We start from the raw sequence: 24,766 nt of genomic DNA on the forward strand, positions 1-24,766 counted from the left end.
AAAAAAAAAAAAAGGTTCTGAAGAACCTAGGGGCAGGACAGGAATAAAGATGCAGACGTACAGAATGGACTTGAGGACACGGGAAGGGGGAAGGGTAAGCTGGGACAAAGTGAGAGAGTGGCATGGACATATATACACTACCAAAAGTAAAATTGATAGCCAGTGGGAAGCAGCCGCATAGCACAGGGAGATCAGCTCGGTGCTTTGTGACCACCTAGAGGGTTGGGAAAGGGAGGGTAGGAGGGAGACACAAGAGGGAAGAGATATGGGAACATGTGTATATGTATAACTGATTCACTTTGTTATAAAGCAGAAACTAAGACACCATTGTAAAGCAATTATACTGCAATAAAGATGTTAAAAAAAAAAAAAAGCACAGTAAAAAAAAAAAAAAATTGCTGAGGATCCTGGGCCACAAATTCCAAGTTCAGCCGCAGCAGCACCTGGTCAAATTAGCAATGAAGTTGGTTAGAGCCTGTCCCAGAAGCATCATCTGTCTAAAGCTGTAGACAGAGTGACGGGCTCTGATAAGTGTGAATTGCATTTCTTTATTTTTTAAGTTATGCTTTAACTTCAAGAGGGCTTGCCAGGCAGCTGTGTCTCATCTAGAAACAATGTTGGGGGGTAGGGGCCCCCAAAGATTATAAAATAGCCACATGACAAACACAGAGGAAACATTTGTACCTGATTTGATTCCAACATGTTAGCAAGCTGTCACTCACCGGTCACACTACTCCATCCAAGAGACACACTGTCTAATGACGCGAAACTCAAACGTGGTGGCTTGGCCCTGCAAGAGAGCGTCCTGGCAAGAGGCAGTGAGATTGTTTCTCTACGTTAGGTGTTTGTGAGCTCAGGAAGCCCAGATGTTGCTGGTGATAGCAACGCCCCCCCCCCCCCACCGCCGTGAATAGGGAGGGAGATTGAAGTTGTTGAGAGAAACTAGCTTCTTCCTATTAATCCAGGAACGCAAGCAAGTCGAGTTGGGTCTCTGAAGCAAGTTGCTATCAGCTTCTCACCATACTTTGAATATGAACTGATTTAACTTTGTATCTCCATTTAATGGAGCCAAGAAAGATCTGTATCTGTTCACTTACAGACCTGCTCTCTGGGGGCCTGATACAGGAAATGTTTTCATATCATAGGAAAGCCTAGCGCCGAAAACGGTCTACCCAGAATTAAACAGCTTGAAATACATCAATACCCACTCCAAACTCTCAATAGCTACCACATCCTGTCTATAGATTGTAAACATCTTCCCTCTCTGCTAACTATGAACACTCATTGTCGGTGCTCATAGCTAGCTACTACTGTACTTATCATGTGTTCGCAGGGAGGGGCTGGTGTAAGGAAATGTGTAGCAAAAAGATTAAATGTGTGAATGAAACAGGCCTGGCTTCAAATCCATTGCCTGTTGGGTGACCTTTGGCAATTTCTGTCTCTTCAGTAAGCTTTGGTTTTTCGCATCTGTAAATTGGGAATTAATAATACCCATGCCCTACTGTTGTGAGGACTTCACTTATAGGTGAAGCACTTAACACAGTGCTTGATGTTCCATAAATGTTGGCTTAGTAATCATGACCAGCACTTCTTTGTGCCTTTACTGTAGTTTCCCCACTGTGTCTTCATGGAGTAAGCAGTTAAGAAAGCAGTAGGGCTAGGATACAACAATGCATGGGAAGGAGCCCAAAAGTCCGGAAAGAGAGGCTGGGGTACTAGACCTCATGTGTTAAGCCAGGTGTCTGGGCCCCTCCTCTGATTTCACTCTTGCAGGAGGAGCTCTTTGGAACACCTGGATTCTGTTCCTTTAAGAAGGGAGAACCCAAGGAGCAAGTGTAAAGCAGGGAGGGAGGTAGAAAGGGCCCAGGGTGGATCTGACTGCCAACTGCAGGAACGTGGGTGTAATAAACAAGAGAGCCACAGCTGTTTCATTGCATGCCACGTCTGGGGTCCATACTTCCTCTCTCTGGTTCTAGCTGGGCAATGGCAACTACATTCATTCATTCGTCACGAAACATTTATGAAGTGCCTACTGTGAGCTGGCTGTAGCACACGCCCCTCCCCTCTTCCGTGTGAGCCCCTGGGGCAGCAGGGATGAGAAGTGATTTGCAGAGGGGCGGTTGACAGCCTGAGGAACTCTAGACCTCTACTGCCTTTTTGACTGCATGAGACTTTGCCGTTTTCTAACTTGGGACACCCTCCTGGTGTTCCTACCAATATTTTTGGCTTATTTTTCTACACCGTGCCTTGCTCGTAGCTTCCCAAGGAGATCAATGTTAAGAATAGAAGCCCTGTACTTCAAATGGTAGTTTAAATTCATTTGTAACACAATGTAATTACATAAAAGGAAGCAGTCAGGTATCAAACCGTGTGGATACACACAAATGACTGCCTCATAAGTGTTAATATTTCCAACAATGGAAGACATTTAGTTAAATCAAATGAAGATGGCAACTCATTAAAATTTGATTTTCCCTCCTATCCTTTTTTATCTTTTAATCCTCCATATATGGCACAGCTTGTTCAGTTAAATAGCACTCATTAATTAAATCTCATCTTCTCCTAGCTGTATCTATATTTTTATTTATTAGGAAAACCTTTAGATGCTTATAATCTAATTTAGTTGGATTACTGCTTGGACATCTCTAAGTAAGAAAACTGTGGGGTTTTCAGGTGGAATGACTGGCTAGAGGAGGGTGCGGGAGAAACCAAGTGCTCGCCTGGCAGGAGCTGGCAGACAGGCCTCTCCTCTGCTGGGGGGCTTAACCTAGATTTGGATAATGAGGGCACCATGCATTCAGTATCTTTGTTGACTATGGGAAGGGGAGGGAGGGCAAAATCTATAGAAGAAGGTGTAAACTCAAACACCCCTATGTGGGTGAGGCAAGCCCAGTAAAAGTAAGTGCATTAAATAGGGTGTAATACGGTAAGGAGTGGGAATAATCTGGAAACTAGAGGCCCTATCTGTGGAGGGCAGACACCACCCACCACTGGCTGAATGTTGCCATGTAGAAATGCAAGCCTAGTTTTGCCAAATTTTCCACTTCTTCAGTAGAAGCCAGAGATCCAGATTGGTACGCACGCTGTCCCAATGTTTAAATGTTGGCAAGCAACTCAAAATTTATGAAAATGCTGTGCAAGCCATTCCAGCAAGACTGGGGGCCAAACGAGACACCCATCGACTGGGGGCCAAACGAGACACCCATCGACTGGGGGCCAAACGAGACACCCATCGACTGGGGGCCAAACGAGACACCCATCGACTGGGGGCCAAACGAGACACCCATCGACTGGGGGCCAAACGAGACACCCATCGACTGGGGGCCAAACGAGACACCCATCGACTGGGGGCCAAACGAGACACCCATCGACTGGGGGCCAAACGAGACACCCATCGACTGGGGGCCAAACGAGACACCCATCGACTGGGGGCCAAACGAGACACCCATCGACTGGGGGCCAAACGAGACACCCATCTGTGGCCACTGACACCTCCAGTGAAAGATGAGTGCTGAATGAGGAAACATCATTTGCCTGGATTGAGACTTGCATAGCTTGGGCTACTTTTCTTTGATACCCCACCTCTCCTGGTGACTGGTTTAAGCTGGCGGGAGTCTCATTATCCTGATATAACGGTGATACTTTGCACTTACATGGTGAATTTTTCTCCAAGGAGCTCAAAAGACTTTGTGTTGCCTCAGTCAACCTCACAACAAGCCTGTGAGGCCAGCAGGAGGCTCTTGCCCCCCCAGTGCACAGAGAGCAGCATCAGAAAGGAGTTGACACGAGGCAGCTAGGTCGACTCATTGGTTTCAGTCCACGTTCTACACAATTGGCAAATACAGCATTCAAGAAGCATGGGCAGGGTTTCCGTTACTGCCTCCTCTGCTGCCCTTTTTGGCTTCTTTTCCTTGCATCTGCTCCAGTTGACAGCTCAGCCCCAGATCTCAACAGTCTAGGCCAACTGAGCCAGTAACTTATTCCTGCCGTGCGTGTGAGTGTGTACACGTCTGTGTGTGCATGCATGTGTGTGCACCCATCTGACTTCTCAGCAGGCCCAGCATGGTACATCCGCACCCATTACGATATGTCTCTGCGTTGGTCATTGGTCTAATGCCATGCTCTGAAATGCTACCTCTGCAAGTGCTCAAGACCTAGAAACTCCAAATAGGTATCTTCAGGAATCTGGATACCTGTATTTTACTAAGCGTGCCTGAATAATTCATGCTGCTTGAGGTCCCTATGTCCCTTTCTCCTCCTCAATCTGATAGAATTACAATGGTAGAGGAGAATTCTTTCCCTTACAGAGCTGGCACGTGTGCCCTCTCTGTGGCCACAGTGGATTAGTGGGAATGGCCATGTAAGACAGGCGCAAGGGCTAGAGCAGTGCAGTAAAGGGCCAGGAACAAGGATCTTCCCTGAGTTGCCTTGGGGAGAACAGCCAAGAAAGTAACACTGACCATCAGTGATTGGAGCTCTGTCACTGCCATCACTTCCCCTCCATGACTGGGTTCAAGGGCTTTCCCACACAGTCCCCCTTCCCAGCCCCTTCCCCTCGGCTTCTTGGGCATATGTGCTCTCTGTCTTGCTCTACTCGGGAATTCCATGGGCTTTGCAGGCATGACCCAGAAGGAAGACTCCAGTACAGCAGTGTAAACCTGTTGATCTTTACCCCAGGACAGCAGAGCACAAGTATCCTGCATTTTCTAGATTACCTTGCTCTTCCCTCCAAGTTTTCTCAGATCAGGCTGCTGATTCCTGGGAACAGTCCCCAGCATGATATTCTACTACGGTCATTCACATTCTCTGCATGCGAGCATGCCATAAACATCCTTCAGAGGAAGATGCAAAATGAGAGAAACACCTGGCCATTTTCAAATGCTTGTGTCGGGGAGAAAACTAAACTTATTGACATTGGAACTACAAAGGCTGTCATACCCACCCAGCTTGCCATCTGATCCTGCAAATCAGGACACTCTGCGTTAGAGTCAAAGGAAACTGCCTTTACCAGGGATGCAAACTTTAAAGATCTTGCGGAAGAGCAATGGAAATCCTTCCTCAGTCTAGTCTGAGCCACAATTGATTGAGCCTCCTGAATCAACCATAATGTTTTAGCTCGTCCAGTACATCAAAATCAGTATTGAATATGTTTAAAGTACGTAGATTAAAAGAACGCTTTCTGGGCTTCCCTGGTGGCACAGTGGTTGGGAGTCCGCCTGCCGATGCAGCGGACACGGGTCCGGGAAGATCCCACATGCCGCGGAGCGGCTGGGCCCGGGAGCCATGGCCGCTGGGCCTGCGCGTCCGGAGCCTGCGCTCCGCAACGGGAGAGGCCACAGCAGTGAGAAGCCCGCGTACCCCAAAAAAAAAAAAAAGAACGCTTTCTTCATATATATGAGTATAGCTGAGTATATATAAAGAAATGGCTTTTTTGATGCCTTGGGAGAAATCGACTTGTGCTTTCCATGTGGCCATTCAGAATGGAAGCTTTCAAGGGTCAGCCGGGGCTGCTCTTTGTCTCCATACATTACGCTTCTCAAAATATTCAATATCATACAAACAAATCATCATTTGTATTTTTAGAACAGATAAGCAAACATACCTTTGGGGGAGTTCAAGGGGCACCATGTTGGGGACTCCTCTGTCATAATGGCCTCAGGGTGACATTCTAGAAAGTCAAAAAAGCCAAGGTAGTCACTGGCATCCTCAGTGCTGCCAAATCTGGTAAAGCCCAAAGTGCCCATGGTACAGTGTGTAAAATGCCAGCGCAGGTGACGCTCACCGTAGATCTGCCGGCAAATTCAAGCCCACCTGGCTGAACTGGCCTTCGGGTTAAATTTACTCCTGAAGGCAGACAGCGAAATTCAAGGGAAGCGCAAGAGGCCAGATGTACTGGTTAGCAGGGAGTTCGGCCACTGCAGTTTCAGCTCGCAGCCCCACTCAGGTTTCAGAAGAAACTGAAGTGAAATTCCAGGTTGAGTTCAATACCTGGCAGGACCACAGGTCGGTTTCAATGCATCTAACTGACCTCAGCTTCCTGGGATGCCTTTACCTTGACATGTAAATTTCCGCATCCGTCACCAGTGAGATTGGGTTACACTGAGCAATGCAACCTTAAAATATTTTCTGAGCAGTAAAAGATTGCAGTGTTATAAAATCCCGTCTTTTAGCAGACATGAAAATGTTACTGATACTGATCGCAGGGAGGTAAAAAGCCACAGGCCAAGACTTTGAGGGGAAGGAGGCAGAGCCCCTGAAAACAGCAATGAGGCAGGAAGACAGGAGTTAAAGCCAGCTGGGAATGGCTTCAGAAGCTAGAAATGCACCTTGCTGGGGGTTTTGCTTTTCATTTGTTTTTCTTCCCAGGCTGGGGCTTTGCCCCTTTCTATTAAAACCCTGACAGTGGCTCCCAAGAAAGATGATCTCTGACAGGACCGATTCCTTTGGTTTGGCCAATCCTGCCACCCAGCAGCAAAAGTACGACCCAGAAAGAGCCTGAATGATCCCCTGCCCTGAGCAGGGATACAGAAGGTGCTCTGTAAGTGCTAGCTGGCTTGAGATTCCCTGGGTATGACCCTCTCAGCCATTTCAGAGAGAGAAAAAGAGAAAGCACATCAGATCTGAGGAGAAAAGTTGGAGAGGAAAGAGTGAAGAGCCACTGTGAGCTGGCTTCAAAAATACTCTGTTTCTTCTTTGTTACACAGCAGCAACTAACACAACAATGTAAAGCAATTATACTCCAATAAAGATGTTTAAAAAATGTTATAACGTTAAAGAAAAAAAATACTGGGTTTCTTAGCTGCCAAAACAGCCCATTTGTTACAAAGTCAAGAGCTGGATTCGAAGAAGGAATATAGCAAAGGGAATAACCAAAACTGAGTAAATGCAGGGTTCCTCCTGAGATGGGAACATGAGGGCTTGAACAAAGGACGTGCTGGCCTGTAACCTAGTGCATACATTCAAAATGACACAGAATCACCCCCAGTGGAGTGAAAAATGTTCCTTGGGAGGGTGTGAAAACATCTTACTCTTTATTGTATAAAACAGATTCATGGGGAAGGAAACAGTAACCAAAAATGTTAGGAAATATTCATCTGGTGAAAGATGAATATCTGATTCAACTGATTCGTTTCAGAACTTCAATAGAAGTGGCCTCAAGTATCTTTCCTGAAGACACACTATGGCTTAGGAAGCTTTCTTCCAGTTCACATTTCTGTCCTTATCACCCCTTGCCGGCTGACTCAGGCTTACACCAAATCGGTTTGGGCTGAAATAAGAAGATGGGACAAATAATTGACGTATATGTTTTGAATTTACGGATTGACCGACTTCCCCTTTCGGATAGTAATAGCTGATAGTTACCGAGTATTGACCAGAAAACTTGCCAGTCCCGGTGCCAAATTCTTAACATCTTGACCTTCTCTCGTCAAATCTTCACATCAGTTTTGCGAGGTGGAATCTGTTGTCATCAGCATTGTACAGGTGAGAAAACTGGCTCCGAGAGGTTCAACAATCGGTGGAAGTCTTCACTGGCAGGGACAGGGGGAGGTGAGCTCTAAATCCAGGTTGACTTGACAGAGACCAGGTGTAACCAGTACACTGTTTTGATCAGCTGCTTTGACCCCAGGTAATTACAACAAGAGGGTTACTTTGGAGGCCAGCGATGAAATCAGAGTATATATGGGCACCAGGGAGCCACCCTCACCTACTGGTAAGGTCACCACCTGCAGAAGCATCTGTTTGGTGATGGAGAATGACCCCCCCTGTTAGTATGCTTTGGGGTTCTCGGCTTTACCAGCGCCCCCTGGCCAAAGAGTGCCCTAACTTATCTCAGATTTCGAAAATGACTCCTCAGCCTAGGCGTCATTGACCAACTCCCCTAAATGTAAGTTGACTTTCTATCAGAGTTCACATTTCTACCAACTTTTCATTAAACTAATTATTCAAAACAATTCAGAGTTAGCGTTCTCACAGCAATTGTAACTCTGCCGTGACTATATTAAGGTGTAAAACGAACAGCATGTTTTGCAATGAAGTTAATTTTATATTCACCAGAGAACTGAGTTATAGTTGCTGTGGGAACCATCATTTCGAATCTCTTGACTTTCGTGCATTTAAATTCTCAACCACAGCATTGCACACTGTAGCATATTTTGCATGGACGCTTAATGTGTTTCGCACCGTGGCCTGTCTACCCTGACCTTGGACGTCCTGTCAGAGATTGGCACAGCAGCCTTCTGGTTTTCCCAGCCTTCTTTCTTATCCTGGTACCTATGACACAGCACGGAGAAATCACCAAGAAACCAAAATGGTTCCCATTGTATCTTTAAAATGTTTTGGAGAGGTAACTTTCCTTAGAAGCGCAGTCAGGGAGAGGTACCAAGTCTCGGGCAATGTCGACTAAAGCAGGCGATGCCATTGCATTTGTGTGGAGCCAGGATTCTCATCCAAGGGTGATTTTGGCCCTGCGCTGTGTTATTCAGTACACACAGGGTGACCTCTGAAAGCTCCAAGACCTCTCAAGTGCCATTAATCATGCAGGCATACACAGCCATACATAAGAACTTATTGGAGCTCCGGAAAAGCTAAACAATATTTCCCAGAGCCCCATAAAACCCAGGCATCTCTAAATCAAGACGCATTGCAGGGCCTCTCTAAAAGGGACGTTCAGCAGAACTGGAATAGAACTCGGGCTACGTCCCGGTGGTATAGAATTGGTAACATGTACCAGGGTAAAGGCAGAGCAAGTGAAACTCTGAGATGGTTAGAGACGTGAGCGTTCCATCTGCAAGGATTATCGATTTTTGTAGCTTTATTGGAAAAATCGTTCATGCTTTCTGCCTCCCGGGGATTGCTCGGCTGCCATTTGGGAGTGTGTATGTGTGGAAACTCGGCGGGTTAAGCAGCTGAGTAGCAGCTCCCATTCACCATTCAATTATCCATTTAGCAGAAATGTGACAGCAGAAACATACTGCTGTTTTGCATGTTTAAAATGTATTTGAAAGGAGGGATTTTTTTGTTTCTCTGTAAATGAGAGGATTTCCAAGAGGAAGCTCTTGCCTTCCTAAGGGCACACTCATTATGCAAAACTGAAGAATAGCACCTAACAATAGCATGGGCCACATCGCTGGAATTCTATACTCTCAGAAAACAAGTCTCCGCATTCCTCATACGGATGGAGACTTCTTGCAAAATTGGTAGATAAAAACCCTATCAAGAAAAAAAAAAAAAAAAAAAACCCTATCAGGACCAGCGACCTGCCCCCTAAGTCCTTGATCAGCTAAAATATGCGTTAAGAAAAGGACTAGAACACTACATGCAAGTAGAGTTTCAGAGCGCGGGATACGGTCAGGACGACAGGGTTACCCGCGTCACAAGGATGGGGATTGGTGAATGATGAAGGCGCTGGTTTCGTGAGTAAGGGCGGGGTGGGAGACACCATGCCAGCCGGAGGAGAGAAAGGAGGTGAAAAGCGGAGGGGAGATTGGAGTGTTTTTATGGTTTCTGTACCAGGCAGAAAGTAAAGAAAACAAGATGAAATATGGTTACTGTATGAGGTCATTTGATATGCAGTGTTCTGAGAGCACGTCTTCAGAGGATTTGGAAAGATTGTCTGGTAGGGAAAGCTCGATAGATTAATAAATAAATATAAATATAGATAGATAAATAGATATTAGATAAGTGATGGGTGGATAGGTAGATGATAGATAGAGATAGCTTTAGTGTGTTTGAGTCCCACAGTTCAGATGCGTCAAGCTGACCTCTAGAGATAAACAGAATGCAAAGGGGTTTAAAGTCCAGGATTAATAATCTGGGAGGATGCTTGGGGGTGGTCCAAGGATGCCTTAATGCCAAGAACTAGACAAAGCTGGCAGAATACATGCAGCCTGTGGTCTGAAGTCATTCTGTTAAGAAAGTAGGGAAGTTCGTTTGCTGGAGCTGTTCCATGTTAGACTGTCAACCCTGACTATAGGGACAGAGCCTGGGAGACCCCGTGCTTCTCTGATCTCCTCCACCCATGCTGCCCTTTCCCTTCACTCTGCTTGTTGTCTTTAATAAGGAAAAGCAACTTGGAGAGGAGGGCAGAATCCCGTGTCCTCAACCCCATGTGTTCACTGATTCTCAGCTGAGGACTCAAATGTATTTGCATAACCGGAGTGCTATTTTATGGACGAACTATTTTATCCTCTGCTTCTGTGTCTCAGAAGTCTTTTCTTTTGGAGGGATGTGTAGGGAACCCTAAACCCGTAGAGAATTAGCCTTGCCACACAGAGCCATGGTAGCAGGGCACCCCTGCAGCCTGCCTGAGCCACCACGACAGTTACCAAGACTATCCCTATGGCCTCCTCCTGGCCAGCCTCCCACATCCTGCCCTTGCCCCATCCCTGTGTGTTCTCCTTGCACAAAGGGACCCTTTAAAACTTCAAGTCACATCGGGCCACTGCTCTGCTCAGAATATCCCCAGAGCTCTTGTTACTCAGAATAAAGCCACTATGCTCAGAGTAAACTGCAAGGTTCTGCATATATCTGTCCCCACCCCATTACCCTGTCCCCACACTGTCCCCTTGTTCACTCTGCTCCAGTCACACTAGCCACCTTGCTGTCCTTCCAACACTCCCAAGCACTCTCTGCCTCAGGGCCTTTGCACCTACAGTTTCCTCTGCCTGGATTCCTGTCCCCCCAGACATTGGCATGACTCTCTCCCTCGCCTCCTTTAGGGTTTTCACTCAAACATCACCTCATCAGCGAGGACTTCCCGGACCACCCCATACATAACAGCAATCCTTATCACACACCACCCCCATCACAGTTCCCCTCCCTGTTTTATTTCCCCCCCTAGCAATTATCACCATCTGACATACCATATTAATTTCTTATTTGTTTGCTATGAGTCTCCCCCAGTAGAATGTAAGACCTTTAAGAGCGAGACTTTGTCTCTTTTGTTTACCACTATATGTTCTGTGTCTAGAAAGTACCTGACATTTGGTAGATACTCAGCAGGTATTTACCGAATGAATGAAAGAATAAGCTCATGAATTTATTCTGGAAGCTGACACATTATAACAACTCCGTACATGCTTGATGTTGCACTGGGATTTCTCCCTTAGAAGTCCTTTCACTTCCTGATTTCCACACGCTAGACTCATCAAGGGCGAGGGGTAGAGCTGGAGACAAAGGGCAACCCTCTTGACTGGGGACCACCAAGCCACTCAGGCAGGACATCATGGGGTGGCTTCACCCGGCAGGATCCTGTCCGCTTCTCATCTTACTAACGGAGTGGGTCAAGCTCCAGACTGACACCTCACACTACCCTAAACCACCTATAAACTCAAAATGGTCATTGATTAATCCACAGTGAGGAAAACCCACATCTCCTTCTCAGTGTATTCTCTCCCTCTAGAGAAATCTATATGGGAAAGGAAATTAAGATCAGAAGATCGCCCGGGAAGCAAAGAGTCAAAGCAAGGGGTGTGTTATTCTGATGCCAATCCTCTCCCTGTAGAATCCTCCCTGGTTAGAAGGAAGCGAAGTGCATGGGCCCAGAGTTGGACGGGCCTGGATGCAAACCCTCAGGCTGCCACTTTCACTGATTATGACCCTGGGAAAGTTCATTAACCTCTCTGAGCTTCAGATTTTTCAGCCACAGATGATGATAATAATTTGTACTTTATATGCTCCTTGAAAAGACTCAATGAAGTAATGAGGATGTGAAGTGCCAAGCACCAGGACCCGCACTCGTCAGTGGCAAGTGGTGTCCCTTTATTCCCCCCAATCAAGCAGGACGCACTCACTGCTGAGTTGACCCTGAGTCTCTCCTGCTCCACGGGGCTCCCCTTCCACACCCCGGGCAGACCACCCCTCTCTGTTAACATACTTTTTTGAGCCTGAATGAGATTTCTCAACCCTGGGATCCTTTACAGGGTCACCTCACATGCCTCTTGCATTTAAGGGGGATGCTGAAGATAACGTGTCACATTATGTGCCCATCTTACTCATGTAACTCTCAGGAAATTATCTCACTTTTCTCATTTCCATTTCCTCCTCTTTGGAGGGCACCTTCCTGGGGTCTTTGCTCTACTGACTGCCCTGATCCTGGTATAAACAGTAGCGGACACTCCCTCGCCATCACCAATTCAGGTGCCAGTCAGAGGCTCTCCCAAGCCACACGGGACCCTTCTGCTACTATTTGAGGTTACTTTTTCTTCTTTTTTGTTTTCTTCAAGGTTACTTTTAACAGCAACACTAATAATAATAGCTATCAGTTCTGGAACATTTACTATGTGCATTTACACATGGTTTACACATCATGCGTATTTTTGTGCATTAACACCTATTAACACTCATGCTAAGTATGATAAGTAATATGATATGTATTCTCTCTTTAAAATTCCAACAACCCTCTAGGATAGGCACCCTTCTTGCCCTGGTTTCACAGGTGAAGAAACTAAGGAATAAAGAGCTTATAATTTTTGCCTAAGATTATACAGCCAAGGGCTAGGGCTGGATTCAGAGCCCACTGCCTTCACCACGCTACTGCCACATGGTTACTGGGCTGACCTGATACTTTGGCCCAAGGAGGCCACAGATACTGCTGGAGGGCCCAACATCCTCAAACAAGTAACCCAGTATATAAGTCTGTGCCCTCTCCCTTGCCCTTTGCGGGGGCGTTCGCCTCCATGACGACCAGTGAAAAGAGCCCAGTCCTCACTCGCTGACCTTGATAATGACAGTTATCCCAGGTGGCATGCGACTGAGGGGTTTCCTGGGACTCAGGACTTTCAGGGCTAAAACCCAGACAGTCCCAGGCAAACGGGGACAGTTGGTCCTCCTAGTTGAGAGCAGAGACTTTGGAGCCCGTCTGACGCCTGACGTCACATCCTGGCTCCACCACTAACCAGCTCTGCCACTTTGGTCAAGTTATTTAACTTTTCTGTGCCTCCATTCCCTCTCCTGTAAAATGGGAATAATACTAGGGCCTACACCATAGGGTTGTTTTAACAATACGCTAATGCATGAGAGGCATATAAAAGAGTGCCAGGCACACAGAAATGTCTCGTTGAGGAATTGCTATTATTGTTGTCATTCTATTAAAAGCTTCCTAAGGGCTTCCCTGGTGGCCCAGTGGTTGAGAGTCCGCCTGCCGATGCAGGGGACGCGGGTTCGTGCCCCGGTCCGGGAAGATCCCACATGCCGCGGAGCGGCTGCGCCCGTGAGCCATGGCCGCTGAGCCTGCGCGTCCAGAGCCTGTGCTCCGCAACGGGAGAGGCCACAGCAGTGAGAGGCCCGCGTACCGCCAAAAAATTAAAAAATAAAAAAAATAAAAGCTTCCTAAAATCCAGAGTTACAGTCCTGGGGCAGGTTCTTTGTCTAGCCCTTTTAACATCTATAAGAAGCAAGCATTTAGTGATTTCCTTACATTTTCTAAAGTTGGGCTGCAAACAGCAACAACAAAAGAATATACATGGCAATTTATCATCAGCCTGATCTTAACACCAGTTAAAAGGGAGCCTTCATCCTGCAGTAAGTAACAAGTCCGTGCCCACAGGCCTTTTAGGTGTTATTTGTATTTTTATGACCCTCCTGTGGCTATACGGATGCTCAGTGGGTGTAGAAATTGGATGGTTAAAAATAACAAAAAAGAAATCAAAGCCGAGCCTTTGTCCCTCTTTCCATACCAGGGAGGTACCACATTCATTATTTGCTGGACAGCTGTGGGAGTAAGCAACATGAGCTACAGCAACTTGATTATCCTCCAAGAACCAAATTAAACCAGTGGGCTTTCTTACTATTGTCATCCCTGCCTTTGTGGAACTCTTGTTACCCTCTTAATCTACTAACATGCCTCTCTCCTCCCTCACTGGCTGCTCTATCCTGTCTCTCTCAGTCAGGAGGGATCAGTTTATTCCAAGGTGAAAGGCAAGGACTCCTCCAGCACTCATCCACGGCCGCTGGCATCAGCTCAGTTTTAGATCCTGTACTGGAACCAACTGTTTCTTTTGCTTGGGGAGGTGTCATCCATCCAGGGGCTTGGGGTGTGACCTGCAGGAATCTTTTCCCTTTGCCTGGCAGCCGAATCAAGGGCCCAGTGAAGTAGCAGAAGCACCACATAGTTTATTTATGCTTTCATTCAGCACACAGCTTTAATGCCAGGTGCTGGGAGAACAGCCTGTACAACAGAGTCAGAGTCTTTTGCACTCGGGAGGCTTGGAGGCTCCCAGGAAGATGGGCATTGTGGCTTCTCAACCTCAGCTGCACAGAGGAACCACTTGGGGAGCTCAAGAAATCGAAATACTGATGCCTGGGTCTCATCCTCAGAGATTCTGATTTAATTGGGAGTGCAGCCTGGCATCCGGATTTTTCAAGGCTCCCAGGCGATTCTAATGCGCAGCCTAGTGGAGACCCACTGCTCTAAACAAAAGAGGAATTAGAATGATGGCGAGTGTTTCAGAAGGAGTAGGTGGTGCTGTGAAGTCATGTGATGGAGGGGGAACCCTGAGCTGCAAGTCAGAGAGCCTTCCCTGAACAACCGCTGGCTCAGCCAAGGATAAATGGCTTTGCCAAGTGAGTGCAGGGGACAGAATTTAGGGAGAGGGATCTGTGAAAGTGCAAAAGGAGGAGGATCCAGGCTATGTTCTAGAACAAAGGAGGGCAGCGTGGCCAAGGTCAGAGAGCAGAGACTCAAGTGACAGGAGATGAGAAGGGGAGAAATGGACAGGTTCCGATCAGGCAGGGCCTTGGCCCTTTTAAGGAGTTAGGACTTAAGCCTGAAAGCAGTGGTTCTCACCCAGAAGCCATCGGAACCTGCTGGAGGGCTTGTTAAAATGCAGGTTGCCTGGCCCCATCCCCCCAGAGGTCCTGAATGGTGGGTCTGGGATGGAACCTGAGAATGTGCATTTCTAATGAGATCCCAGGTGATGCTGCTGCTTCTGGTGCCAGGACCACACTTTGAGAAGCAGTGCTGTGATCTAAAGCGATGGGAGAAACTCCTGGTACATCAGCAGTGGGTTTCAGCGTGGCCCCAGTTGGTGTGGGCATTGGCAACCTGCTGATATTTGCCCATCACTACCCATGACATCCTCCTCTGATTGGGTGAAGTGGGATAAAGAAAGGTGTTGTTCCAGGGGAAGAAAGCAGGCTCCCCTCAAGGAAAGCAAGGCTTGTGTTGGACCCCAGTGCTACTGGGTGATAATGACCCAGTCCCAATTCGCTAAGTAATTGACATGGGATTTCCCTCCCAAGAAGAGCTATTCTGGGTTACTGCCGCCTAAACTCTGTTTCCTCCCCTCATGATTTCTACTTTTTTATTTTTATTTTATTTTTTTTGGCTGTGTTGGGTGTTCATTGCTGCGCGCAGGCTTTCTCTAGCTGCAGTGAGCAGGGGCTACTCTTCGTTGCGGTGCGCGGGCTTCTCACTGCGGTGGCTTCTCTTTGTTGTGGAGCACGGGCTGTAGGCGCGCGGGCTTCAGTAGTTGTGGCATGCAGGCTCAGTAGTTGTGGCTCGGGGACTCTAGAGCACAGGCTCGGTAGTTGTGGCTTGCAGGCTCTAGAGCGCAGGCTCGGTACGTGTGGCGCACGGGCTTAGTTGCTCCGCGGCATGTGGGATCTTCCCGGACCAGGGCTCGAACCCCTGTCCCCTGCATTGGCAGGTGGATTCTTATCCACTGCGCCACCAGGGAAGTCCATGATTTCTACTTTAAAAAAAATTGTGTTAATAAGAGTTCGAAGCATCAAAACAGTACAAAATAAGATGCATTTTGTTTTCTGAGCCCAAGGCTGAGCCCGCTGCCTTCCTTTTCCCAGGCGGACAGAAATGATGCTGATCAGTGAGAATCCTGGTGCGTCCAGGAAACATGCAGCATTGACACCTGGATCCAAACTTACATCACCTCATGGAAGCTCTGCTGTTTCTGTTGCTGCTGGGGTGGAGGGGCATGACTTCTGCCTTACGAGCAAAAGAGGAACATTAGACCATGGAAAGGATCACTGCCCTTCCCAGCCCTCCCCCTCCCCCACCCCCACCCCTATGCAAACCCTTAAAGACATACACACGCTGTTGAAACGAAGAGGACCATCTTCCTCTGGATTTCCCCCAACTTCTCTGACAAAGCAGGGGCAGCTGTTCAAGATCAGGTTCATGGCTGAGCGTCCATGCCAGTTTGTGCCTGGAAACAGTCTCTTTGCCACTCCCTCCTGCTCACAGAGATGAGCGAGAGGACAAGCCTTGCTGTTTTCTGCGACCAGAATGCTTCTTTGGCGGGGTCAATCTTCTAAAATTAGTGGGAGTTTTCCCCGGAGTGTCTCGAAACACCAGATTCATTTTCGGAGCGTTTGTCACTGCTGTTTAGTAGAAACGGCCACCCAAGCCCCAGTGATCCCCAGTCCCCAGCACCTCAGCTGTTTGCAAGTCTAAAGCGTTCTGGAGTGCAATGGCAGACTCTATGATATATTTCCAATGTGTGTCCGTTCCTCAGTTACAGCAGTGCACAGCTCTGAGAAAACAGTCATGTTTATTAAAACAGTTGGGGGAGGGGAGTTCCCTCATTAAGTTAACAAGCAAAAATACAACGCTGCCCCAAAGAAAGTCATCACTTATTTCACCTTCAACTCTCTTGCCTCTCAGAGTCACCCTCAGCATCAGTGGGTTTTCTGAAAACACTTCTGGTGACATTACTAGATTCTTGGGTGGTGGGCAAAGAGGAGCAAGGATTTCCTAGGATGTGATGCAATGAAACACCCAGGACATCCCAGAAGCCTCCATTTCTTAATTTGAAATAGGATAGGCTCTTGTTTTTTTTCCTGATCTGGAGGTGAGGCAAGAAGAAGTGGCCTGCACTTCAAACTATGCCCCCCCTCCAAAAAAAGCCTGCTGCTAATTATAATATTTGTAATATCAACAATTATATCAACATGAACAACTATAAGTACTACTCTCTATTGAGCATTTACAATGTGCTCAAGCTCAGTGTGCTCAATCTTTGCCTTTATCATTTCATTTTACCCCTCTGACATCTGTAGAGAGTAAGTATTACCATCGTCCCTGTTCATTCATTCATTCAGCAAACGTTGATTGCGTTTGTGTCATACGCCAACTATTTCTCTAGACACTGAGGATACCTCAGTGAACAAGAGAGGCAAAAATCCTAGCCCTTGTGCAGGTTGCATTCTGTTGGGAAGGACAAGAAATAAGATTTATTAGCAAGATATATAGTTTTACAGACGAGGGTGAAAGGTGAAGCTACCAGCTCAAGGTCACACGGACAACAAGAGGCAGATCTAGGTTTTAATCTCAGACCTCTGACTCCGAACTGGGTTAAGGTTTTCCCCTTGGTTCAGAAAAGCCTTCCTACAGGGGTGTAGCCCAGGCTGCAGTAGCTCTCCTAATGGTCTCTTGAACCAAGCAGGGACGTCTCCCTTCCCTGGCTTTCCTTGTCACCTGTCTGTGTTGACATGCAGCCTGTTTTGTGTTTTCACTTGCATTCCCATCTGGGTGTTGCCCTCTCTGCTTTCCTAAGGTGCGCCTGATGTTGAATGCTAAAATCCTATTTCTCTTTCCACATCCTTTCTACCGTATTAGCCACTTATTGCTACCTCTCAGTTGCTTCCCATGGCAGAACGTTTCTTGATGCTTTTTAAGAAAAGCCTTTTATGGCAATTATAGCTTTCTTCAAGTACATTTATGCTCCCCCTTTTACTGTGCTCTAGACATTATTTTACTCACGCCTAATTTTTGTTAGGGCAGAAAGCCTGCCTATCTGGTAACTGTGTCGATGGATTTTTTTTTTTTTTTTTTTCCCCCAGTCTTTGGAATCTTGTGTGTAGAAAAGTCTTGGAAACTATTCCATCTTCGCTCTGCCAAAGGCATTAGAGATGCTGATTTCAGTCAAAAGTCATTCGTTCATCCATCCCCTGACTGTGTAGAGGACTGGCAATCTAAGAGTAAACAAATAGACGTGGTCCCTGCCCTGACAGGTTTACGTCATAACAGAAATGCTCAGAGCAGTTGTACACTGCACCGTTCTAGGGGCCCCATTCAGATGGCAGTTGATGATGATGTGCGCCTTTATTACAACAATGTTCCTGCAGGTGACAATAAAATGTCTTCAGGAAGGGCTGCTACAAGGGCTAGCAGGCATCAGGGAGTTGCCAGACAGTTGTGATTCAGTGTGGTGGATGGGCTAGGATAGGGTAGGATCAAGGTACCGTGACAGGTGGAGCTAGCCTTGATTTGGGAGCTTTGGAAAGGCTCCCTGGAGATGACTTGGGTGAAGGATGGGTTGAAGTTAGGCAGGTAAGGAAAGGCCGAATGGCTTCAGTCTGAACAAAGCCTCAAGTGATATTGAGTTAGGCTGATGTGGTGACAACCAGTTCATGTAAGATCTGGAAGCCAGGGTAAGGACTTCAGACTTTGCCCCAGGGTCAATGGAAAGCCATAGAAGTATTTTCAGCGGTGTCCAGAACAGAGAGAAATGGATGATGGGGCAAGACCGGAGGCCGGGAGACCAGTGAGATGGCTTTGACCAGAGTCTAAACCAGAGATGAGGATGGCTTAGTAGTAACGCCGTAACAGTAGGGGTACGAGTGGAGAGCAGATTCTAGAGATATTTAGGAAGAGCAGGTAGGGCTTCTTATCGTAAAGAGGAAAATTAGGCAGGACTTGGTTTTTGACCAGATACATGAGATGAGAGAGGAGGTGGGGGAGGGTAATTAACAATGACGCCAAGGTTTCAGTCTTGGCCAGTGGGGTACATGCAGGTGCCGTTCATTGATCAAGGAATCAGAGTTTGGGAGGGGAAGAAGGATCAAGAAACTGAATTCTGCTGAGTTTGAGATGCTTGTGAGTGAACAGATGGAGATGCTGAAATGCAAGTTGGAGTCCAGGTCCAGAGATCAGGGAAAGAGCTGAAAATTCAGGAGTCATCTGAATATATCAGTGTGCTTGGCTTTTGTTTTGTTTTGTTTTTAATCCCAAATTTCTGCATCAGCTCTAATTTTTGTTAAGACAAAAAGCCTGCCTACCTGGTAACTGTGCCAACAGATATTTTTTTCCTGGTGGTTGGAATTCTATGTGTAGAAAAGTCTTGGAAACTATTCCATTTCCACTCTGCCAAAAATATTGGAAGTGTGAGAGAATCATCCCAAGATATCACTGTTGCCCTTGAAAGTTCTGCCTGGGAAGAAGACTTAGATCTTTGAGAAAGAGGTCCCACTAGCTTCTCATAACTCTCGGAAGAGTCTATAGATGAGGGCCAGGCTGAAATGATACTGGCACCACCTGATTGTTTTCCATTCATTTAAGCACCTACTATGTGCCTGACACTGGGGCAGGTGCTGGGATCCAACAGCAAACAGGGAAATCTCAGCTCTCATGCAGCTTTTAGATCAAGGGCAGGGTTTCTCGACCTCAGCACTACTGACATTCGGGGCTGTATCATTCTTTGTTGTGGGGACTGTGCTGGGCATTGTAAGATGCTGAACATCCATCCTCTACCCACCAGATGTCAGTAGCATCCTCCCCTAGATGTGATCATCAAAAGTGTCTCCAGACGTTGCCACATGGCCCCTGGAGGGAGGGATGGGGGACAGAATTGCCTCACTTGAGAATCTCTAGTCTAGGGTCACGATAGAACCTGAAGTCTCCAACAGCCAGCTCGCCACCTGCACAAAGAATCAAACAGCTGTGCCTAAGGCCTCCTGTGTCGGTGGTCTCAGAGATAGGCACTCAAGGAAGGAGCAGTGCTAGCTAGCCTAAAATCCAGAAGACTCCATGCAGGAGACCTCATGGATCCCAAAGTATGAGCCCATAAGCCCAATTCAACTCCAGTTACAGATTCCTCTCCAGAGAATAGCCACCACCTGATACCCATTTGCCCTCCAGACTAATTACTTCCTACATTTTGTTTTCCCTTAAGTGGAGGCTGGCTTTGCACTTTACAAACACAAGGAATCACCTCCTCAGAAGGCCACCAGCTTCTGGAACTTGTGCTGGGGGTAGCCTGGGGTTGCCTAGCAACGCCACGCATTCACCAAGGCTGCTTTCTTCCTCTTCAAGCTAAAAAACAAAGTCCTGTCCATTAATTCCCAGCTGCCCCAAAACTTCTCAGAAATTTGCGAGCTTCCCACTGTTCGTGTTTTCATCTTCCTCATAGGATGTGGAGAAAACCCACTACTGTGGTCTGTTTATCTCGCTTCAGTGGGTCAAGGGAGAAGTGGGGGAATCGAGAGAGAAAGAGAAGGGGAAAAAAAGCCTCGTTCAATCTAGGAGCATGCATATTTTGAGTGCATATCTCTGACTGACACGCTAGTAGTGTTCTTCGCAAATTTGACTTTTATGTAGTGGACGTGGGTTTCCTACACAGTGAGGCGTCTGTTGAGACTTTGTGCATGGTTTTATTCAAACATGAGTCCTCAAAGTAGCTAAATAACAAAGCACATATAATAGATACCGTGCCAGGTGAATGCTGGTAGGTCTGTCATGTAGTGTATTCTCTGTGATCCATTCCCTAAAACTTACTGGTAGAAATTGTAAACCTGGGGGTGGCTGGAGGTTGAAGATACTCTCTTTTCCTTGAGAATTTGTGAAACGTCCCTTGGGCTTTTCCTACTGAATTGCATTTTGCTCCTGCAGAAATATCTGTGGCATTTCTCTGACACCCACCGGGGCTGGCATCCCTTCCCAGCGCTCTCTCTCAGAGTATAAAGGGGGAAAGTCACAGGTATTCCAGGCAGGGCTGTGGTCACCTCCTTGGTAAGGAAGGAATGGAAATGTGACTCTTTGCTTTGTGAGGATAGGTATGGGGACAAGTAAGTCTTTTTTCAGATATGCAAACACTGATGATTTGCTCACATCCTGGATTTAGTGCCAGGTTCTTCAACAAAAGAAAAGATTCCCTGGTAATCATCTCCTCATTCCTCCTCTCAAGACAGCTCGTCGTCCTTACAGAGACTTCTGCATGTAGCACGTCTCCTCTGTTGCTTACCTTGTTCTCCCAGGTCCTAACCCATGCATATCACATTCTGGAAAGGATGGGAGGGAATAAGCATTGAGGAGTGAAACTCCTTAAAGAAGTAAATTTCAACTCAATTTCAAACCCTCCAGCCCTTTCTTCTTAGGAGGAGTCCTTTAAATTCCCACCGCTGACACATGCACAAATTAGGTTTATTGGCATTCTTGTAAGGGGTACTCGAGGGAGGAGAGGAAGGCTGCCAGGTGATGGCCTCTGGAACGCTGGAGAGAGAAGTAGGGGGAGATGCACACTTTCAATTCAGAAGATTTGGGCCACAAAGGTTTCAAATCAATTACCTCCATCATTACAAAGTGCTCCATCCCTCCCGCCACAGCCCAAGCTACCCTGCTCTTTGTGTGGTTTAAAAATAGATATAGAAAGAGATGGAGATAGAGATGGTAGCAGATGTCAAGATAGAATGAGAGAGAGAGAGAGAGAGAGAGAGAGAGAGAGATTCAGGAGAGTTATTTTCGGAGGACAATTAAATTAATGGTCTTTCGGAATATATTTAAACGTAGTAGGGAAACATACCTAGGTTGCACAACCAGTAAATTTCCTCGAAGTCATTGTCTTGTACAGTACACTTAAAACAGGTGAATTTTATGGTATGTAAATTACACCTCAGTAAAGCCTGTTAAAGGAAAGAAAAATAAAAACGTATCTAGGAATTCTTGCCAGCAAGTAGGTTTTGTGAGTGTGGCCACATCCTACCAATCCTGTGCTTCTCTCTACATCTTATAAATGGTGACAGAGGCTCTGCCACAGAGACTCACCATCTATCTACAGTGCCCCCCCCCCTCTTTCTCTTCTTTCCTCATCCAGGCTCTCTTTGCCCACGCTCAGGTCAGGAGAGTAGTAGCTGCAATTGTTTTGGGTGCTGGAGCAATTAGGGAATGAGGTAGGCTGCTGATTTCACACACACACAAACACACACACACACACACACCCAAAAGGAAAAGAAAACCACAAAATAGGAATCACTCGAACCCCACTGCCTTCCCCCACGGGCATAAGCATTCCTCTGTCTTTTCCCGATTCATGGCACTCAGCACCTACTCTTTCCCCAGCCTTCCGATCCTGCAGTATTTTAAAATCATGCCATAAATAGGTTGAATGATTGGCAGCCAACATTTTTAAGTGCCCCTTAAAGCGAAATACTACAAAAATATGAAAATAGCCCAGCAGAACCATCCAGCTCTTGGTCATAAGAAGCTCGTGTTAATCGCATGTAAATTTAGCTTTAAAATTCTGAAAGATGGAGGGCACTCTGCCTCCATTCTGGGTTGATAGGGAATTTTCTCTCTTCTGCGGAAGGCTCTTCTGAAAACAGAAAGAAAGAAAAGATTTTTCTTGAGGTAGCCTCCATCCTGAGCCAACGGGCTGGAAATAACGGGCTAGCTAGGTGTGTTGTAAGCTCAGGGCTACTTTAGCTTTCCGGAATGTTCCCCACTTTGGGAAGGTTGCCTCAGACCCCTACCGCACAGGTCAGTGTCATTGGGGATCCTCTGCATCTGGGCCCCTGCTAACGTCTTGCAACCGCATGAGTCGCCTGCTTCCCCGACTCTTCCCGAGGCAGGTCCGGGCCCCACTCTGCGGCTGGCCCAGCGGCTGCCCTGTGGCCTCGTTCCCCCTTTGCATGGCTCCCCTGCTGCCCCAGCACGGCCTCACGTTCCTCCTTCTCATCCTCTCCATTTCTCCAACCAGATGGCTGCCCCGATTTGTGCAACGGCAACGGGAGATGCACACTGGGTCAGAACAGCTGGCAGTGTGTCTGCCAGACCGGCTGGAGAGGGCCCGGATGCAACGTTGCCATGGAAACCTCCTGTGCGGATAACAAGGATAACGAGGGAGGTGAGCAAGCGTCTTCTAACTCCCAGCCCCTCAGGAGCTGAGCATTGTTTATAGATGGTCATCATGAGTCCTTTATCCTGAAAGACCTCCCCTCAGCTATTGTCCAGTGTTGTTGTAACATTTCCTTTGAAGCAAACGCAGCGGAGAACTGGTATCCTCGGGCCAACGGGGGCTCCTGGAGACATGGGCTGGAGGCGCTGGGATTGGATGCTGGTTTTGGTTTCTCAAGTACACATTGCCACAGAAAGGGGGCCGGGCCCTGGCTTTGCCTTTGGGTGACCGTCCCTGCCAGGCCTTCCAGGGCAGGGAGTTACAAACAAATCTGTGCTGGTGATGACAGTGTGTTCTCACCCTGAGCTTAGAGGTGGTAGGCAGTACATCTCTTCATCCTTTCAGCCCTTTGAGATGTTACTCTTACAAATGAGGAAACCAAGTCCTAGAGAGCAATTAAGTAACTTTTTAAAGATAACTTAGTCACCAATAGTAAAATCATGACCCAAACCCAGCTCTGACTCCAAAGTCCATGTTCTACCCAGTGGTTGGCAAACCACAGCTCTTGGTCCAAATCCAACCCACTGCCTGGTTTTGTACTGGCCTGCGAGCCAAAGACGGTTTTTACATTTTTAACGGTTGGGGGGGAATAAAACCGAAAGAAGGAGAATATTTCACAACACATGAAAACTATGTGGAATTCAAATTTCAGTGTCCATAAGTAGAGTTTTGTTGGAGCACAGACACAACTATTCATTTATGTTTTGTCCTGCTTTCACCCTCAAGGGCAATGTTGGTTAGTTGGCCGAGACAAAGCCTACAATTTTTTTTTTTTTTTTTTTTTGCGGTACGCGGGTCTCTCACTGCTGTGGCCTCTCCCGCCGCTATTATCATCATCCCTGATACATGGAGAAACTGGGGTGGAAACAGGTCAAGTGATATCAGTAAGGTTATAAAGGTAGTGAGTGAGGTGAGTGTGAATGGCAGAGCTAGGCTTTGCTCTCAGCCAGCCTGGCTCAGGATGACCTTTTCCTAACCACTCCGTTATATTGCCTCTCACTGTGTATTTTTTATTTTATATTTATTTATTTATTTATTTATTTATTTTTGCGGTACGCGGGCCTCTCACTACTGTGGCCTCTCCCGTTGCGGAGCACAGGCTCCGGACGCGCAGGCTCAGCGGCCATGGCTCACGGGCCCAGCTGCTCCGCGGCACGTGGAATCTTCCCAGACCGGGGCACGAACCCGTGTCGCCTGCATCGGCAGGCGGACTCTCAACCACTGTGCCACCAGGGAAGCCCAAGCCTAAAATTTTTACTCTCTGACCCATTACAGGAAGTTTGCTAACCTCTGTTCTGTACCCCTAGCTGAATTTTCCTGTGTTGTTTCCTGATGGAGTGCTAAGATTCTGGGGCTAAATGGGGGTGCAGTAGCATATGGACCACCTGATTTCCTGAGAACACAGAGTCATGATCCTGTAGCATCAGTACAAGCTTGTCATCCACCCCTGCCAAAATGACTAACTGGTCAGAATTCCCTCAGGGCAGAAGCTATTTCAGGGTATGAGTCTGATTATTTAACAAAAATATGTATTGTATGTGCCAGTCCCTGGGCTCTGGGACTGTCAGCCCCTGCCCTCATGGCCCCAAGGGGTCAGTAAGCTTCACTGATGTCCAGAGTGAGGTGCAAATCCATTGGGTTAAGGCTGAAAGTATCAGACACACTATTTTTATTTTTCTTCATCCTCCTGATAGACCTTTTACAATTTCCATAACCTATGATTGCATTTGTAACATGTCTACAATTTGTAAGTAAACAAACGTGCATACGCTGATAGGAGTACACCAATCAAAAAAAGTTTATAGACTTGATGCAGTTTACAGAGCTCCCATTCATTCATTTACCTTCCTGAAACAGAG

The 24,766-nt window shown here is 47.0% G+C and overlaps 1 protein-coding gene across 1 annotated transcript in view; it reads left to right on the top strand.

Annotated features, from left to right (window-relative positions):
• TENM2 (teneurin transmembrane protein 2) overlaps positions 1-24,766 on the top strand; it is a 554,076-nt gene that overhangs the window by 403,844 nt on the left and 125,466 nt on the right. The window contains exon 12 of the mRNA XM_055086878.1: positions 22,710-22,856. Coding sequence (XP_054942853.1) covers positions 22,710-22,856 — 147 coding nt within the window. The remainder of the gene's footprint in view (positions 1-22,709; positions 22,857-24,766) is intronic.

The sequence above is a fragment of the Physeter macrocephalus genome, chromosome 8 (assembly GCF_002837175.3).
Source record: "Physeter macrocephalus isolate SW-GA chromosome 8, ASM283717v5, whole genome shotgun sequence".
NCBI classification, from domain to species: Eukaryota; Metazoa; Chordata; class Mammalia; order Artiodactyla; family Physeteridae; genus Physeter; species Physeter macrocephalus.